General features: G+C 37.7%; 1 protein-coding gene across 1 annotated transcript in view; it reads left to right on the forward strand.

Annotated features, from left to right (window-relative positions):
- LOC111816870 (TBC1 domain family member 5-like) overlaps positions 1-21218 on the forward strand; it is a 137313-nt gene that overhangs the window by 59536 nt on the left and 56559 nt on the right. Inside the window, exon 5 of the mRNA XM_023715720.1 lies at positions 4298-4461. Coding sequence (XP_023571488.1) covers positions 4298-4461 — 164 coding nt within the window. The remainder of the gene's footprint in view (positions 1-4297; positions 4462-21218) is intronic.

The following is a 21218-nucleotide window of genomic DNA, read 5'->3' on the forward strand; positions in this document are numbered from 1 at the left end:
TAAAACACCTCTGCCATACAGACACAGAACACATGATTTAATAAGCAGAATGTATCCTGGATTTCAGGGTTTATGTCAGGTAGTCATGTGAAGTATATGTGGTGATTTTATACTTGAAGCTGGTTACCCAAAGTCTGTGGGAGATCGTGGCCAAGTGCAGCCAGTCAACCAGGAAAGGTCCCACCAAGAGCCAGAGAATAGTCCTACTAGGAGAGGCCCTGTAAGTCTCTAATCCAAAAAGTAGCATATTAAACTGCTTGATGTAAATCTGGAAGTCCCCCTGTGCCTTCCGCTAGAAATATTTTGTCTCCTAACAAAAATACACTAAACCCCTTAAATAATTCACTCAGGACATAGCAACTTGTAGGTGAGAACTGCAGCATATGGGCAGTAAGTGACTTGTTCAAGGCTACAGGACTAGATATCAACTAAGTTCAAACTCAAACCTAAGTATACTGACTCATCAGCTAACGACATGACAAATTCTACTTTGTAAACCTCTCAAATCCATTATGATAGCTATAGTTAAATCTTTATAAATTAACAGATGTCAATCAATTAAGCCCTTGTAATTCTCATGGTACTTTCCAACTTAAAATCTGTAACTCCTATTGTCTATTATCAACATAAAGGGCAGGCCCCTTAACATAAGAGGAGCTCTTTTTGAACTGGCTGATCCTGTTTTTACAGCCTCATCATCCCTGGCCTTCCTTCCCCAAGGAAGGGTACCTAGGGTGTAAACTAAGCTCATTTTTAACATACTAACAACTCATAGAAAGAATCTGATATTTGGTCCCCTACACATGTTCACGCACGCACCACTGAAATGTCAAATGAATGAAAAGCATTCTGGCATTCTGTTAAACTTAATCATATTCTATAATTTGATGTTTGTGTTAGTTTGAATTACATGTTGATGGCAGAGAGCACTAAACATTTTCATGAGGCTGTGGATGATCTAGATGTTCTCAGTAATCTAAATGCTTTTGTAAATATTATACTGTCTGCCAGAACTGACCCTTCCTGAGCCACAATTGCCACCACACTCTCCTTAGGTTTTAAGATTTTACTCACATCTCTAATTATCTCAGACAAGAATGGACACTCCCAGTTAGTGCTCCTAAAACATGTTGTTTGTACCCTTCTGTTCGTTTTCTACCATCTTGGATTACAGGATGGTATATATACAAGTCTGTATTCCCCTTGTAAAATTGATTTGAGCACTTAAGAGCTTCTCGTGTGGTGTTTTACCTATCCCAGTGCTTGACAGAGCTTTTTGTAGGCATCTCATAAAGTCTGTACATGGGGCTTTTTCCCTGATGCTTGATTATGAATGAAAGACTACATGCATGGCGAAAAAAGAAGAGTCAAGATACATTATGTGCAGGTACAAATTCCCTGTGATGAGAGACATTGAGAGACAGAGACAGAGAGAATGAGAATCAAATTAATTTTTGTTTGTTTGTTTGTATATTTTAGGGAAGGGTCTACAGGGTGTTCAGGGTCTCACTATTAGATCAAGCTTGTAGTGATCTGCCTGTTTACAGCCTCCCAAGAGCTAGGATTACAGGTGCACACCACCATGCTCAGTCTCAATTGCTGTCTCAGCACACCCCGGGGTAGGGCTGGCACGGCAGGCCTGGGGACCAAACCTACGCCTGGTTGCAGGTGCTTTAATCTGCTGAGCTATTTGGCTGGCCTTCAAATTAATTTTTTAATTAATTTTTAAAAGCATTAAAAATACATCCACAACTGAGGTGGTTTAAGAATGACACATAAGTAGTATATTTCATAATACTTTACAGTATAAAATAATTTTAAAGATTTTTCTTGGGTCAAAAATCCTGAGAAACAAACTGCAAAACACAAATCTATGAGCTGAAAAGTTTATTGATGAGTCCTCTCAAGATTAGGACCTAGGGAATGGAAGAAGCAGTGTGGGACCAGGAATATAGATTCAGTCACCCATACTGCAAAGAAATTTACACATGCACATGCACACACACACAAAATACAAACTTGTTAAGAATACCTGCTGTCACCTTAGGAGCTGTCAGGTGAAGCATGAATGAAGCCTCATCAGTTTGCTCCAGTGTCCATTCAAATGTGATCATATGCTGTGTATGCTATGCAGAAAACAATCAGGGATGTCTGATAGTACAGTCTTTTGTTTCAAGCCAAGAGTACTGGTCCCTGGGCTTCTTAAAAGTTCTCCAGAAGAAATACTCCATCTTTCCCCTTTGGAAGCATGTTATTCCAATGACTGTTCTCCTCAGGTCTATTCTTTTCTTTCTTTTCTTTTTTTATATATTTGGTACAGGGTCTCACTACACAGCTCAGACTCATAGTGATCCTCCTGTTTTCAACCTCCTCAGCACTGGGGTTACAGCACTCCCAATTGTGCACTCCCAGTCTAGGTAGCAGGCTCAGTGCACCTGGGGGCAAGGCCGGTGTAGCATGTGGTAGCAGGGATCAAACTGTGGTCCTTGCACTTGCCTAAGCAGGCACTTAGTCTGCTGAGCTAGCTCACCGGTCCAGAAGACCTGGTTCAAAAATTAGTTAATTAATTAATTAGAAGATACTCATCATTAAATTTCTTATTGATAAAACTGAAGACCTGGATACATTTGTGTTTATTTTCAAATATATGTGGGAAAGTAATTTTGGATTATAATCTTACTCTGAAGCAAATTAACCTTCAAATGAGAAGAAAAAATATCTGGAGACATGCATGAATTCAAGTCTATCTGCAGACCTGCTTTCCTACCACTCTGAAGCATTTTATATATACATATTCCACCACTTCACACAAATATAAAATCACTTTTTAAATAATTTTTGTATTAGCAGTGAAATCAAAAACCAAATTTCAAATGTTTTAGGTAATACTGTCTTTAAAAATTTCCAAATACCAACACCCTGAAAAATTTAGATAAAACTATATTCAGAGAAAGTATAATTACTAGAAAATAAGAAAGACCTTAAATTTTATTTATAAAGTACACAATTCAAGAAGCTAGAAATAGAACATCAAAATGTACCTAAAGAAAGGAAAAGGAGGGCCGGGAAGATGGCTCAGTGGAATAAGTGCTTCCCTTGCAAGCGCAAGGGCCTGAGTTCAATCCCTGGTTCCGAAAAAAAAAAAAAAAAGGAAAAGGATGTATAAGCATAAAAGAGATTCATAACATATTAAAACAAATTTTGTCAGTAAAACACAAATATACTTCTCTAAAACAGTGAAGTAACTTCATATTCAGTAAGCCTGATTATGAATGAGAAAAAAGGGGTTGGGTAGATAGTTCAGTAGAATAAGCGCTTTCCTGGCCAGTGCAAGGGCCTGAGTTCAATCCCTGGTTCTGCAAAAAGAAAAAAGAAAGAAAAAATGAGAAAAAAGTGCTAACATGTAAAAAATTAAAATGATAATACAGCTAAAGATACCAAAGAAGGATGAGTCTTCAAAAATTATAAGACCACTGTGTACAACTTTATAAGTTGGAAATCTGGACAGAATTTTCTGTTGCTGTCAAAAAATTACCACAAATTTAGTAGCTTAACAATACGAATTCACTACTTAAAGTTTACATATGTCAGAATTCTGATATTAATCTCACCAGTTTAATACCCAGGTGTCTAGAGGCTCAAGAGGAGATTCTTTGCTTTTTTGACACCTTGACAGAATTCTATTCCCTGTAAGTGTAGGATCAAGGTCCCTAATTCCTTATTGGCTATTAACTGAGCATAGTTCTCAACTTCCAGAGGATTTGTTGTCTCTTTGAAAATGATGGAATTTTTTTTCATTTTGTGAAAACTTCATGTTCTTGTGAATCAAAGTACTTTGGCGTTTTAGGTTTATCTTTCATTCTGTGGGCTTTTAAAATTAATTTTAAAGTCAAAACTGAGTAAATATTCTTGTTGCTTTAATCTTTCATCATCTGCAAAGGCAGTTAAAACCATTGGCTTAAGCAGAGTAGCAGTGAACAAACTTCATGAAAGGAGAAAATAAAAAACATAAGTTTATATTAAATACCTAAGTTATAGCCAAGTATCCATCTTAGAGTAAGAAATGCCTTCCAAAGGCATCTCATTAAGAATGGAAAGTGTTGTTACAGTTTAACACAGCAGCATCTTTATGTTAATAATGTGAATAAAGCCATATCATAATTGCTCATCATTCATTTTTCTCTAATATTTTTGTTTACATTCTATTTTTCTTAGAACATGTTTGCAATATTAAAAGAGTAAATTAACTAGCTAACTGAAAGCCTCTGTTTTAATTGCTACTTAATTTTTCTTATAGGACAGAGTTCTAAAAACATCAGTTCATCGCCAAGCATTGAAAGTTTGCCTGGGGGAAGAGAATTTACAGGCTCTCCACCTTCATCTGCTACTAAAAAAGATTCTTTTTTTAGCAACATCTCACGGTCCCGTTCCCACAGCAAAACTATGGGCCGAAAAGAATCTGTAAGTACTTAAAGACTTTTTTATCCTTTGTTTTCCTCTAGAATGCTGCATTAATGAAAGTACCTAAAATGTTGTAAAGCTCACAAAACTGTTATGGACTAAAGCAAATTACTTTATCAAAAGTAAATTTTGACAATTAAAATTTGCTCTTTTAAGGCTATGACCTGTATTAAATAGAAAAAAAAATAGCATTAATTTTAATTTAATTTAATTTAATTTGAATCTTTCCAAATCCTAATCCTTTGGTCCTCTGCCTTTTCATCAAGCCCTGTAATTTTTTTTTTCAGTAAGTTTCTAATAATATACAAATGAGTAATTATAACACTTGAAATAAACTGAGCTGATTTTTCTATTTCAAATATTTCTTGAAAATTAAAAATAATGATTTTACCATTTACTTTAAAAAGATATATAAACTTTTCATGGTATGATGTTTTGATAGTTGCAACATTATGATCTTTTGTAAAATATGTGTTTCTCAAAAGAACATATCTAAGGAAATCAACTATTTTACTGTATACCTTACTTTTGTGTGTGTGTGTGTGTGTGTGTGTGTGTGTGTGTGTGTGTGTAACTGAGGATTGAACTCAGACCCTTGTGCTTGCCAGGGAAGTGCTTATTCTACTGAGCCATCTCCCCACCCTGAAGTCAACTATCTTAAAATCATCGTTATCTGAAATTTTTATAAACAAATGTCATAAGAGCTTCACATTTAACTATATTATATCTAATTCAACACCTAATTTTCTAATATGAATTTAAATGTGAAGAACTAATTAGCCTCCCAAAAAAAGATAAAATGTAGCAGTAATACAAAAATCTAGCTAAATTTGAAATGGAACTAAAGTAGAAAAACAACTATATAACCTTAGAGTGATAATTACTTAAGGTATATAGAATAAGTAATACCATGACATCTATCTGTATGACTTTGGATATTCTTAAGACTGTCAACTTCCTGCTGTTTCAATCACTTCATCTGCAAACTGGAAAATACACAGTTACACACTGTATAATGATAGGGATTTATGAGAGGTGCATTTGGCAGTCATTTTGTTGTTGTATGAACACCATTGAGTGTACTTTCACAAAGCCAAATAGCTGCAACATCACTAGGTGATATAAACTTATAGGACGACTGTCGTATATATGTTCTGTCTTTGAAGAATGCATCATTATGTATCCCATGAGGGTATTTTGCTCTCTGGAAGGGAAGAGCTCACTATGTGCTGCTAAGGCCCCTCTCACTGTGTAGAAACTGTGTGATTCTGTAATTTCTAAAAGAGCAAAATGGAACTTTAATTTAAAGATGGCACCTTTCCTGCAAGCATTTAGCTCTCCCTCTTGGTAAGACTCCATGGCAAGGAATCTAAGGATAGTTAAACCCTTAAAGAATAAGAAAACATAGAGAAGATAGAAGTAACAAATGCAGTTAATTGGAAATAAAATTGCATTTTTAACTAAGCATCATCAGAAATCTGAACCCTAAATCAGCAGTAGGTAAAAGGCAAGAAGCAACTTGATTTTCACTCTAAAAGCGGCAGAAACTTGGAAATTGGGAATGAGGATGAAGGTACACTTGAAGAAAGGAGAATTTGTCCAAAGTCTTTTTTTCCCCAAGAATTAGATTATTTTTTCCAGAAGACTAGAAGTTTAATTTTCAGAAAGAGTGTAAAAGAGAATGTCCGTGGTTTGAAAACCATCAGGAATATGCTACTCTGGGGCTTCCCTGCTAGAAAAGCGGTGATGACTATATTGAAAGACCAAGTATGAGTTGGATTCCCTTGCCAACCTCATCTGCCTGTTTCCCAGAATAACAATATATGTGTATCCATCCCCACAAACATACTGACCTTAAGGGATCTTCAAGGAAACAGCTACAGCACCTTATGGTGGACCCAACCATTAACAAGCCCCATATAAACCCAGGAGTTCCTCTTAGCTTTACAGGTCACACATTTTTGTACATGCAAAACAGACACACCAATCGTTTAAAATGATATTTTCAAGCAGCAATTGATTGAACCCACCAATAACCCACAGATACTGACAGCTGACTATAACTCATTCAGAGAGGGGAGAAAAAGGGGCTAGTAAAATTAATACGATACCCAAAATGTAAAGCTCAAAATTCAGTGGAAGAGTTGGAAGATAAAATTGAGGAAAGCTCCCCAGAAAATAGAATACAAGACAAGAGAAAATATAATTCCACTAATAAAAGACCTATGTCTGAAGATTGTACAACTATAGTTGAATAGATACCTGAATTATTGATAGCTTTATAAAAACTTTTTAAAAATTAGTAATCCCAATGAAAAAGTATGTGTAAGAAAAGAAATGTCTGATAACCCTTGTGGCTAAGCTGTAACTGGAATTTACATAGATGTTATGGCTTGTGCCTAGGTGTCCCCCAAACCCTCATGCAGTCACAGACGGAACTTTTTTAGAGGTGGCTGTGATTGATTCAAGGTATAATACTGGATTAAGGTTGATAATAATAAGGGTGAGTGATTACTAAATTAGTAGATTGAGTGCTTTGGCACACACTCTAATCCCAGTAGCCTGGGACAATATAAGGGAGGGAAAGAGGTTTATGTTCTTTTCTTGGTGCTTCTGCTACCTGGTGCCCATGTGAACTGTGTCTCCTCTGCAAAGCCACCCAACCTTGGAGCCAGCCAGTTATGAACTGAAACCTCCACAAACTGTGAGCTAAACCTCTCCTCCCGTAAGTTGTGGGTGTTAGATATTTTGTCTCAGCAATGAGAGAAAAGTAGGTAAGATAGTAGACATTATCATGTCAGCTTATTGACTATTAATCTAATCAAAATCACATTCTAACTGTTGAGGAGACACACTATGTGAATTGTATGTTTGTATGGGAAGATAAGGGAATAGGTGAGTAGCAGTCAGTAGAGCTAATCTCCTTTCTCCCATAATGGGGAATCAATGCAAAATAATCTAGAAAACTTAAGAAGTAGCAGTATAAGTTAGAGCTGTAGAGTTAGAAAATGAAACCCAAGTATAAAAGAATTGAAAGTGCTTGTCTCTAGGAACTAGGAAGTGGAGTATGGAGTTGTAGGAACTGTTGTTCATAACAAGCTTGGTAGCACCATTTGACTATTAAAATGTTCATATATAATTTAGATTTAAAATAACAGCTGAAAATTACAACAAAAATAGAATGTATTGACTAATAAATTAGAAGAGGACATCTGTCTGTATAAAGAACATTTGAAGAGCCAAAATATGGAAATAACAAAGGCATGTAGAGACATGTTTAATTTGTATTCTATTTTGTTAGTTTAGCAATTAATCTATAATATGTTAATTACTTCCCTTGATGGTGATACTATAAAAACTTAATACTAAGAAATTGGGCAAAAATAAGATTAGGTTTGGTGTAATTCTCTGCATATAACTACTGTGGACCCAGAAAGAGAACACAAGTTATCATTCACAACTTATATCTCCTAAATTGTGGCAGGGAAATAGATATTTTTAAAGAAAATATCTTAGTTTTGTTTTGTTTCGTTTTGCAGTACCAGGGATTGAACTCAGGACCTTGCACTTCCCAAGCAGGCACTTATGCCCCTGAGCTATATCCCCAGTCCACTCATGGTTTTCTGAGTGTTATAGTACTTTTAATTAATGCAGTGATATATGGTAGTAATTGTTCCTCATCACCATTGAATCTCCTTGTCCCCTTTCATCTGTCAGAGTCACATGACTAGTTCTGTCCAGTGAATTGTAAGTGGAAGTGACAAGTTTGTGCACACATGAGCACACATGCACAAATGCACATGTATTGTACATGTATTGCCACCACGAAACTCTTCACAAGTCTCTCTCTCCCTGATGGAATGATCAGAGCCTACTTGCTCATCAAGGAAGTACAACCTAAAGTATAAGTGAGAAGTAAGCTTTTGTGAATCTAAACTTCTGAGCTTGATGGTTATCACAGCCTAACAGTGTATAGGTGGAAAATGCTCAGGCCCATAACTGGGATTCATTGTCCCATGGGAACTACCTATGCCTACAAAAGCAGAGCCTAAAACTGGGTACTTATCCTTAGGTCCACTTTGTTTTCATTTTCAGACCAGTTTGGTGTGAGACAGGATAGTCCTTGTCCTCAGAAAAGTTCAAGATAGTTTTCATTAAAGTCATTATCATCACTTCTCATTGAAGCAATTGGTCAGAAATTGAAGCAAAGATATCTCTTACTTTGAGCCTCCTGTGTCTTAAACTGTATGACACTTTCAGTTTTTAAAACATTTCAGTTCTTAAAGTGGCCCAGCATCAAGGGAGTTTTGCTGTTAATTAGCCAAGGCTAAAATAGAGGTTGCATACAGGCATAAAACCAGAGATAAGGTAATAATAGCTATGAGCCTACATGTGGTAAAATCTCCATGCAATAGCGTTTTGAAAGTGATTTCCAAAATTGGTGTAGATGTGACATATCCTGGACAAGCATTGTTCCTCTTAGTGTTGCTTGCCTATGTATGTATCATATAAAAGCTTTCCATAAGCCATAGCCTAACTTCTTTAGAAGAGATGTATTGTACTTACTCCTGTTAATACCATTGATTGGCTATATAATAAAAGTGAAATTCAGTTAAATGTTTAAAGAAGCAGCAAATTAAGGCTTGTGCACATGTTTATAAAAGGTGTCATTACAAAAACAAGTATCATTACACTTCTTTACAAATAGTAGAAAGATTTAAAAATGAACCAGATTACACTGATTTGAGGATTAGTATTTACTCATGAAGTTAATTTTTTAGACTTCTTTACTGCAGAGTAGTAGAAAGTTTTTTGAATGAGTTACATTTCTTTTTTTTTTTTTTTTTTAATTTATTTTGTGTGTGTGTGGCCAGCTCAGCCCACCAGGGGGCGGGGCTGGCTGGCATGTGGTGCTGGGGGATTGAACTGCGGTCCCTGTGCTTTGCTTGGCTTAGCTTGTTCTAAGTAGGTGCTTTAGACCACTGAGCCATCTCACCAGCCCTGAATGAGTTGGATTTCACTAGTAATGGTATCATTGTTTTGAGGGTTGTTATTTACTCGTGACATTAATTTTTCTTTTATCTTGTTGCCCAAATGACCCTTTAGGGCTCACTAATTCAGGCACACTTTCATTAAGACCTGATTTTATTTTATTTTTTTATTTTTTTTTTTTTGTCTTAAAGGGAAAATTTTAAAGTTCACTACTCTTTTTTTATGCTTTATTTTGGAAGATAATATAAAGGGCATCTAGTACTTAATTTACTTAGTTGATCATTTATCTGACTGTTAAATAGATTTTTACTTATTTTAGCACTGTTAGTCATGTTTCATGATTATTGTCAAATTGTTTTGTAGAAATACCTTTTCTAAGGCTGACGGGTATAGAAAATAATGTAAGAAAAACTCTAAAACAGATTCATTTGAATTATCTATAATATTTAAGCACATCACCTGGTCAAAACTTTTTCATGTTTAATTTATGATGAACTACAAGACATTTTGCTATGCATTATGATGACTACATATCTATCTATAGATGTCTAAAACCACCTATGCTTCAAAATCTTTTATAAACAATAGGAAATTTTTAAAAAGTGAACTACTGATTCCTGCATAAAACAGAGGGCAAATACCCATCATGTGAAGGTTGACATAGCACTACTGAGAAGTACCCATCCTGTATGCTTATAACCCAGCGCACACTCCTCTTGGTCCTTTGGTGGTTTGCGTATACAGTGGTTTTACTAATGGAATAGATGGATTTGAAAGCTAATATCTCGAAGTCATTTAATTATAGAATTTTTCAATACATTAATACATATATTTGTAATTTCCTTTAATCAATAATGTTAATGATAACTGGATAAAATGCAGTCCCATTTAAAACTCATTCCCATTTAATTTATTTTACTAGAATGAACAGATATAAGATGAATTTAGACCTAGCAGTTTTTTTGGCTTTCTTCTAAGTTAAATGGTAGGAATTTTATTCTAATGTCAAGTTAACTCAGACATTTGGAGCATGATAGTTAGTTCTTTGAGCGCTGCTTACATCTGTCTGTTAATGAAATGGCTCAACATGAGAGAGTTCTTTCCCTATATCTTTATCCTTTGCCTCACCTAGTCCACATGATTCCCTTGCAAAGAAATATGAACAGCAAGGGGAGCATCATCCAAACTTCTCTTCTCTACTTTAGTGTATGACAGTTTAGCCTTTAATAAGGCAGGTTTTGCCACCAACTACTGACCTCTTTATTCAGTAAATTTGTTTTAAACCAAAAAATCCAAGGAGCCTACAAGAGCAGAATCACGGGAAATCAAGTGATGTACCTTGACTGTAATCCTCTGTGTAGAGCATTGTCCTTTGAGGCGAGACACTCATCCTTCTCATGCTAAGCTTTCTTCCTCATTTGTTTTCACTCCAGCACCTCCATAACATGCAAAGATGCCAGATTGTACCCATGGTACCACTGCCCAGGAGACATACAAACTGGTTTGGAAAGAGCTCAAGTGAAGCAATTGGATGTATTTACAATGCCTGGCCAAAAATTTCTGTGGAGTTGGTCATTTTAAATTAAATATGTCATTGATAACATTTATTTCCCTTCAATGGCCTTTCTAAAAATTTGAGCTTTATATATTCTCAGTGCCACTTTGCTTTGGAGACCGTAACTTGTGCCCTAAAAGGCACAAGTGCATAATAAAAAAGGACTAGAGGGCTTTGAATTATGCTCCACAGATGGATGTCAGTCAAGGCCAGAGACCAGACTGGAATCTGTATTGTTGTCTCCGTTGCCCCCAGTGGTACTGTTGCCCTTTCCTACATAGCATCTTCCTGACTATAAGGAATCTGCCCCTTGCATCTTGTCATTTATTCTTTACAATACCTATGTTAAGTTTCCCAGGAAGATACTTTATTTTAATTCAAGGGGCTCTCATTCTAAAAACAGTGAAAGCCTTTGCTCCTGTCAGAGGAATTTTAGACCAGTTGAACAAAGCTGGAAGAGATCTATATTAGTCAAGTGGCCTTCGCTTTACCCCTGAAACCTGTAGGCTAATGAATGTCTTTTTTGGTTTTGGTTTTGGTTTTTTTCATAACTAAGCTGAACTCCTATGCCCATAGAATCAATCAGAGGTTTGATAGGCACCTTTATCAAAGCTTTCTCTCTCTCTGAACTTTGTTCCTTCTCAACCCAGCTTTCTGTTCCAAGGGGCTCCTGTGTTGGGAATCACATACATGAAAGTATTGTGAGCTGTAATAGGCACCAAGAACCTCATACCTGAAGAACTAGAGAAAGGAGAAAAAGGAGCCCAAATGTTGTGCACGAAACATCATCCCCTGCTCTGTAGGGTACATTAGCTTGGAGAAAGAGCCCTTTTTTCTCTCCACTTGACAAGCTCTTACTAAAAGGGGATGACTTTTCCCAATGAAATTAAAAGCATATTTTGAGTTAATGAAGGTCCTGGTTTAGTGAAAAGGGAGCTATATTTGTTGAAAAATTGAGGGCCTTTCTCTCTTGTGGTAGTAATGTTTAAAGTAAAAGTCAGAGATGGTGCCAAGAAAACATAAGCATTAACATGAAGAACTAATAAGATAAGAGGAAGGGGGAAAAAAGGTGTTGATCTGCTGAGGGGACCAAGGGAGATTTTTGCAGATGAGATACCAACATTAAAGAATGCATGTGTGCAAGACATCAGCAACAACAGCAGGTAGCATGGAGCACAGCAGAGAGCCAGAGCATCTTTATTGTATAATTCTTATACAGATTATTATCTCACATTTACATTCTTTTTTTTTTTTTTTTTTTCTTATGTATTTGGCACAGGGTCTCACTATGCAGCTCAGACTTGTAGTGATCCTCCAATTTTCAGCCTCCCTGGCACTGGGATTACAGGCATGCACCACCACACCCAAAACTTAATGGCTGGCTCAGTGTGCCCAGGGGCGGAACTGTTGCAGCATGTGGTGCTGGAGATCAAACTCCAGTCCCTGTGCTTGCCTAAGCAGGCGCTTAGTCCACTGAGCTTTCTTGCCGGCCCTACAGTCTTGTATAGTGCCATAACCAGTGCATGTGTGTTCACCTGTGTGAGTCATGGTTATATAACCGTATCCCACTGTGTGCCTGTGCTACACAAGCAGGGTCACATCATCAGGTGTCCTTAAATGCCCCTGGGCTTTGAAACAGTCTTAAGTGGTTCCCCACACCAGCACAAAATTCAGTTCATTTGACCATAAATATATTATTATCATATAGTCATATACACAAAGACTTCTCCATTTTCTCCATTTATGCCTATTAATCCTCTTTATAAGGATGCCTGTCATTTCAAATTCATGTGGTTAAGTTTATATTTTAGTTGGTTAGATTAGTGGGTCTGACTCATATAAGCTTGACCTGAGTTAGGTATTTGTCTGTAAGATATAATTGGTCACCAAAATAAATTTTAAATTTTTGAGAGAATAACCAACAAGACCTCTGGGATCCCTGACATGGTGATGTGGCTGCAAGATTTTAAGGGTCTTAAATATATGAATCACCAAAAGTTGATATAATGAAACTCTTAAAACATCTTTGTTATTTAAGATAACGATTTTCCTTAGAACTTTTACCAACCTTTTTATAGTATTTTTGTAGTTCTACTGATAGCCTTATAATTTCCAGTAAAAATGTCATTTTCCAAAGTTATTTTGGTCAGTAGGTACAAGTTTAATAATGGCAACTGAGAGTATGATATTTACAGTAAACCAAGAGTAAGTAGCTTTATGTTAAGGTGTTTAGTTTATGGGGCAGTTGACTTGCTAACTTGCTTTTAGGAGGTGGGGCCTGTTCAGAAGACATAGATTACCATAGTCATGACCCAGAAGAGTCTGTTTCCCTTCCCAGTACCTCCCTTGACTCTCTCTCTTCTTCCTGGACATCATGTCATGAGCGTTTCCTCCTCTGCTGTGCCTCCTTCTGCCATCCTGACCTGCCTTAGAGCCACCAGACAATGGACTGAAACCTCTGCAAATTGTGAGCCAAAATTAACTTCTCCTCTTCTGATTTGCTGCTTTTGGATACTGTGTCCCAGCAACAAGAAAAGTAACTAAGACATAGTATTACCATCACATCTATCAAGCACCAGTACCTGTTCCACAGCTGTAGATTGGATTGGGTTTACCTTAAGAGGAGGCTCCTGACCACAGGGCCCTCTTGAGAAGAATGTTTATGGAAGTCTAAGAGAGACCTTTTTTCCAAGACAAATGTTCAGTAGATAATTGCCTTAACAGCTATGTGTAATGTTTTCTTACTTCTTGAATTTAGAACTGAAAAGTTAGACATACCATATATACATATTTATTTTAAAAAGAATTTTGTCAATAATGTTTATAACTTCAAGTGAGATGTTATTCTTCCTTTGGTTACACCTATGTGAGGCTGGTCTTAATTAAAGATTTTGTTTTTATTTCCAGTATATTTATTTCAGGATTGTTAGTTTACCCAGTTTTCTTTACAATTTGTTGCACATGATCCAGTTTTATGGCACATGATCTTATCTTCTCTCTTTATTCTGTTATTTTTTAAGCAGCATCTAGAAAGGCAGATTAAAATAGCTCTCAGTGAGAAAAAAAAAAAATAACTCCCAGTGCTGAGACAGCAGTATACTATATAGAAAGGCTAAAAGTTCTTCATATTATGATGATTATAAAAATATCATGAGGAAATCAGGGATAAATTTAAGCACTATAAAATGTGGACATTCAAAAACATGTTTTATTCTCTGATACTTGCATATAGCCTCTGTTTATCAAGTTATAGAAGAGAACATGCATATTCCAACCAAATTTGTATTCACTTTTATATCAATTAATTTACAAGTGCTTATTTTATAGTAGAATAATTGAGACCTAATGGTCCTAGGACTAACTGTATGTAGAATAAGGGAGCCATTGTGTATTGAACTGACTCAGAAGTTGCAACACTATCTTGAAAGCTTGTCACTGCTTTTCTCCTCTTGGTATCCTACTCAGGTATCCTACCTCAAGTCTTTTGGACTGTTAGCAAATATATATCTACTGTGCAACCCACACTAAAACTGCCTTAGAGCAGTTTTATAACCTATCCAGAAAGAGTGGAAGCTGTATTTAGAAGTATAGAGGAGAACAGAAAATGGGTCATCTCAACTCCTCATGGCAGTTGTGGTATGTGCACTGGTGATGTAGCTGGGAGCTTGTTAGAACTCCAGAACTCCCAGTCCATCTCAGACCTACTAAGTTAGATGTTATAATTTAGCAACATTCCCAGGTGGGCTTTCTACATATTAAAGACTGAAAAGAATTAGCTCAGTGGTGCAGTACCTGCCTGGCCAGTGTGAGGTCCTGAGTTCAATTTGCAGTACCAAAAAAATTAATCTAAGATTAACTGAATACCAAATCGGGAATGAAATTTTCTACATGTAAAGCAATCTTAAATTTGCCCTAGCATTGAACATGTTCCCCTTGGCAGCTGATGGCTAAATGTTAGTGATTAAAGAACACTTATCATGTGCTTTCTCTGTGCTAAGCATTTTACATGCATTGGGTCCTTGAATCATCAAGTGATGCTGTGAGGTCATTGCTATGATTACCTTGCTCCTTACAGTTGAGGGAGCAGAGTCATGGGGGGAAGGCTATAATTGGCTCCATCTAAAAAAATGATTGTTACCAGCCATAACAGCTGTGAGGAATTGCTTTATCAGACAAAGCCAAATAATAAAATGGGGTAAGAAATTAAGATAGTTTTTGCTCCCTCAAAAATTATGAAAGGCAGGGGCCAGGCAGATGGCTCAGTGGAATAAGTGCTTCCCTGGCAAGCACAAGGGCCTGAGTTCAATCCCCGCCCAAAAAAAAAAAAAAAAAATTATGAAAGGCAACAGAATAAAGTTTTATTTTTTTATTTTATGAACTTGCATGTCTATTTTTAAAATATTTACAAAAGTAAATAATTTACCACCTATCTCTCTTGGTAAAAAGTCTTTTTTCCTCCACTCTTACACTGTAATCAACTCAGAAGACTTTAGTGACCTCAAAAGGTGTGGGGACTTCTCTCCACCAAGCAATCAGTTCTGCACACCAGCTGGGTGTGTGCCACTTCATTTAGTCATGACATGATAGTATCAATCCCATAGCTGTCACCCAAGACTGCCATTACCCACAGAGATCTGATTTGTTGCCCTCCAGCTATTACACTTGTCGTCGTTACACCTGTGCTTCTGGTCCACCTGCTGCAAACTGGAGCCCACATGGTCTCTGGGTTTGATTAATTTGCTCAAGCACCTCACAAAACTTAGGGATAAATACTTATACTGATTTATGGTAAAGAATGTTGCAGTGGACACAAATGAAGAGATGCCTAGGATGAGGAAAGGAAGAAGAGCCACCATCCCTGTGTGGCACTTGCCAGGAACCTCCACAGGTCCTGCTGTCTGGAGCATTTCTGAACCCAGTTCTTTTGAGTTTTTATGGAGATATTAGTGAATATCTAGTGTTAGCAGACTGAATGGGGAAACCCAGCAAGGCCTGAGTATTTCAGCGTTCTTCTTGGCCTCTCTGTGCAGCATGCCTTCCTCAGATATATGGAACGGGGTCCCTCTGGAATGAAGAGGGTCTCATGACTTAACTGTCAGACAAGATTAGGTCAGAGACTATCATTTTGCCTAGTTACAGGATAGAAGTGGGAGAGAAGTAGAGTTTCTGTGGTTGGCCATGAGGAGGATAAATTCTTTCTATGGCTTGCCTTGAGGAGGAAGTTAATGGGCTAGAAAGCATGCCTCTACCCACATATCTTACAGTATCCCAGGTGTCCAACCTATGGCAACCACATCATCTGAATGAATTAACATGTCAACACTTTTGAAAGAGATTTGCAACTCTTTAACATGTAAATCAGTGAACAGAATGAGCACTTGATATGCAGCTGATCAATGCCAGGGATGTGCTATAAGTCTGATAGCAATTTGGTATATTTTAGGCATGGGACACTAAAGGTTTCTCCCTGTCCTTCACGTTATGGACCTGCTCTGTAGCTCTTGTAGGGCTGCAGCAGAGAAGGGATTGGGATGGTTTCCACTCATTAAGGCCAGCTGAAGCAACATAATTGGAGAAGGGGTAGGCTGGCAAAAGCCTACAGCTCACCTGGCCACCCTAACATTAACACAGGCACTTTATTAAAAGGAGCAGCATTCTTTTAGTGTAGTGGCTTTGTTGAACTTGCTAGAAGGTGGTAAAGTAATGAAAAATCATACAAAATGTTGTTGAATTATAGTTTGTCTTTCCTGTACAGTGAGATAGACAGGGAGGATCACTATGACAGTAGGACATGAGGTACTGTGTTTGGGGCTCAAGTGACTGTCATGAAAACTCATTCTCTCCAGATAACTCCTCGGTCCTCTGATTGTGTTTTGCCAAGGGTTGGACACTACAGCATTTCCATGGTTGAAAAATAAGGAGGCCTGCTACTGTGAGTTCTGTGTGTATGTGTGTCTGCGTGCACTCATTGAGAAAGACAAAGAAAAAAGGGAGGGAGAGAGGAGTGAAATAAAGTTATTTTGTTTGAGATAAGACCTCACTGTGTTCAGCAGTCTGGCCTTAAACTCTTGGCCCAAGCTGTTACTGGCTAGCTTCAGTGATAATGAAAATTAAAACAGGCATTCAACATGAATTTACAGGAAAAAGATTTAATTGGAAAGGGAAAGGGAACAGAATACACAGCTCTGACCAAGATCAATCCAGTCCCCTAACAAGTGAAAGTTAAAGACAAAATAGAAAACAGCATCACTGTGAGAAACTAAAAGGTTTGATGAGGTAGGTCAGACTAGCCCATCGAGGACAGAGACCAGTTTTGTGTTGTAGGCTGGGGCCTGGCTGGGCATTATCTCAGTTCTGGTTTTGTAGTTTTTGGCTTAAGGGGCTATTTGGTTCTCATAGCATGAGGATTGTCTCTGGGGCAGACTCAGTCATGTGAGAATCTGCTGTAACACAAGGTGATCCTTAGTTTACAGTTGTAATGGTTGACACTTGGTGTCAACTTGAGAAGTTTAGAAATTTAAGCTGACTCAGCAGGAAGCCACGCTCCTCGCTTTGTAAACATCCTATCCTGTACAGGAGAAGGGTATGGAGACTATGTTGAGGGCTACACCTGTCCTGGGGGGTGGGGTAGCCTGTTTACAATATAAGGGAAGAAAAGAGGCTTTTTCTCCCATTTTTGCTCATGCTACTTTTGCTGTCTTCTGCCTCTCTGAACTGTTGCCCTTGTACCTTGCCACTCTGCCGTGGAGCCAGCTGATTATAGACTGAAACTTCCACAAACTGCAAGCTAAATGAACCTTTCTTTCTTTAATTTGAGACACAAGAGTATTTTGTCTCAGCAATAAGAGAAAAGTAAGCTAGACAAGGTAATGGAAACTTCGGGAGGTAGCTGAATGTCCCTGTAAATCTCTTACCCTGATGACCACAGTCTTAAGAGGGATGAGGTAGGTTAGGTAAATTAGGGCTAAAAACCTTTTGTTTTGTCAACTTTTAGACAGACATTTTCTAATTGACTAGCATGTATAGAGAAAGCTGAGAAGAAATTTGACCCAGAGCTTTACAAAATGAAGGTCAGACATTGTCTACTTCTTGCTACTGCTTGGGCCTTTGTAGGCCCTGGTGAAGAATCATTGTTTTAAGCAATAATTGCTTTGAAATTTGTAACTGCCTCAGAAGAAAGCACAAATCATATTTTTAATGAGTAGGAGATTTAGGGCCCAGAGTTTGTTTGTCCTTTGTCCTTAGGGTAGTCTCTGGTAAGGCCAAAGGGATCCTGCTGTTTCAGCCTCCCTGTAGGTCCCTGGGACTGCAGGGACATGCCACCACATCCAGCTCACCTATCCATATTAAAGGCTTTTCTAATTTGGAAAATAACAAGTTGAAATGAATTACTTCAAAGGCTTTTCTAGTTCTGAAATGATGATTTCACACCATAAATCTAACATTTTGAGCTTTAAATTTCAGTTCAAACTTTCTAAGGCCATTTTCATTCATATTTAGCATGTCTGTGTACATCTTATCTGAAAAAAGGGAACTTTATGTACTAAGGAATTTGGTAAACATCTATTTTCTCAAAGTATCTTTAAAAATCGTATTAGGCAACTCTAATTTCCATTGACATCCCCACCTTAACAGTATAGAAGAAAGCCCTTTACTAAGTACTTGTAAGTGTGTTTACATGTTGGGCAAAACATAATTATTTACATTTTTCATTATTTTACTTGTATCTTATTGGTGTTGTTTAGAATACAGATTTGTTTGAAGAATGAAGTATTGTTTAGAAATTGATTTGGAATCAATTTTGGTCATTCTAAAATATTAACATGTCTTTTTTCTCCTTGGTAATCACATTCTACTTTTTAAAAATTATTTTATGTGCATAATAACTTGATTTTATTACAAAAATATGATGCAGTTAAATTGTAGAAAATGTGAAAACAGGGCTAGGGCAATAGCTCAGTGGTCTAAGTGCCTGCCTGGCAAGCACAAGGACCCAAGTTCAATCCCCAGTACCGCATGTCCTGCCTCCATGCCAGTCACTGAATCTGAGCTGTGTAGCGAGACCCTGTACCAAATAAATAAATAAATAAATGATTGATGGATGGATGGATGGATAGGTGGATGGATGGATGAATTGATTGAATTAAAGTGCCTACTAGCTGGTGCAGAGGCTCGGGACTTGATCCCAGCGCCTGCCATGCTGGCCCTGCCCCCAGGGCATGCTGAGATGGCGCTTGAGACTGCATGTGGTGGCGCAGACCTATAATCCCACCTCTTGGGAGGCTGTAAACAGGCAAATCACTATGAGTCTGATCTAATAGTAAGACCATGAACACCCTGAAGACCCTTCCCTAAAATACAAAAAGAAAGAAAATCTGAAAACAAAGGAAGAGAAAAATTACCTGTACTTCTACCATATGAATAATTAGCATATATACTTTTTGCCTTTTTATATCCATTTTTTTCAAAATCCAAGCAATTCTTTATCTAGTACTTTGCAACCTTTTGCCCCGATTAGTATATGATATATTATTGTTAAAGGTTCTTGTACAAGAACATTACAAGTGTGTAGCAGTCTATTCAGGAATCTACACACAGGTTACCTGTATCATGCACCATTAGATATTTGAGACATACGTGGGGCATATGTGTGCATGTCACTGCATGTTACTTTTGTTCATATGATGAAGATTGTGGAAGTTAGGTTTTTTAATATATGTATTCATCATTCCTTGGAATAACTCTGTAGTATTATGTTAATAATAAAAACAACAAAATTAACATTTATAGCTAACCAAACAGCATGCAAATTTCATCCATAAAAATCTCATAATTCAGTCCTCCAACAGTCACATGAGGTAGAAACTATTATCAGCACTGCACAGACAAGTGCAGAGAGCTTTGCTGTCTGGTCCAGGTCACAGAGATGGTGACAATCCAGTAGATAGTGATTCTAGGGCTTAAAGTTCAGAATGCAGCTCATCTTCCACCATGGCTGTACTGTATTATACATCCATGCCACTTCCTTTTGTACTCCCTCAAAAGTTTTATTTGTGTTTCTCTTATGTTATTTTCTGATAGTGTCTTCCTCTACTGTTGCCATATGCTTCTTGCTTGGGTTTTATTCACACTGTGTGTGTGTTTTGCCCTTGTATACGCCACAGTTTCCTCAGAGCATCCGTGGCCGTCTTCCTTCTCCTTGAGACTTTCCGTTTCCTTCACTTCCCACTTCTTGTTCACCCATCTGCTCAAAAAGATTGGATGCCTTTCCTGTCTTCAGCTTCCTATATTTAGCCTACTTCTGCTGTCTGCAGTCAGTGTTAATTCTCTTGTCTGCTTCTCCTGTGATCTGAGGACAATGAAGAGCTCCTCCCCAGGGCCCCCTCTGCCTCTAGGGTTTGAATCAACCTATGACAGAGATCCTGCTGCAGCAAGAATATAATGAAGAATCATCTATAGGCATTGTGAATTTTGGGGACAATGACCACAGCAGCCTACATGTCAGTCCCTGACCTCCAAAACACAGTTACCTGAAGGGAATAAGAATGAAAGAGAACCCTTTCTACCAGGCTTTAGCTCCTGCTATTTTTCTCATGTTTTTCTCAACACCATGCCAAGTTCTTTATCCACAGCCCACCTTTTGCTGCCTCCACTCCTTTTTTTTCTTCTTACCAGTCCTGTATATCCTTTCTTTTGAAGTAACTCTTTAAAAAATAGGGCCCCTCCCACAATATGATCTCTTTCATTTTTTTATTCACAAGTAGAAGCCATCTTCTCTTCCCAAAATTATGAAAGCCCCTGTCTCATCTCTGTTCTGTAGACCTTCTTGCTTCTGTGTTGGCTTATGCTCAGGCTGTACCTTCCTCTAAACATGCAGAGCTCTGTCTCATGTCTCCCTCGTTATTGTATATCCCACAAGGCTTAATGCAGTGCTGATACCGTTGTTAAATAAATTCATGGACAAGTGATTAATAATTTTTTTAAAACATGCTTAAGAAGTAGAAAGACATTGAAACATTTAATAAAAGTAATAACATACGGGAGTGAGACGACCGAGGGCCGCGGGATCCTGAACAGACCCAGAGTGCAGGCCCGGCAAGTGAGTGAGATGACCTGGACCGCGGGATCCTGAATAGACCCAGAACGCAGGCCCAGCGAGTGAGTGTGACAACCCGGCTGCAGGATCCTGAACAGACCCAGAGCGCAGGCC

This window comes from Octodon degus, unplaced genomic scaffold (genome assembly GCF_000260255.1).
Source record: "Octodon degus isolate 3935 unplaced genomic scaffold, OctDeg1.0 scaffold00043, whole genome shotgun sequence".
In the NCBI taxonomy this organism is placed as follows: Eukaryota; Metazoa; Chordata; class Mammalia; order Rodentia; family Octodontidae; genus Octodon; species Octodon degus.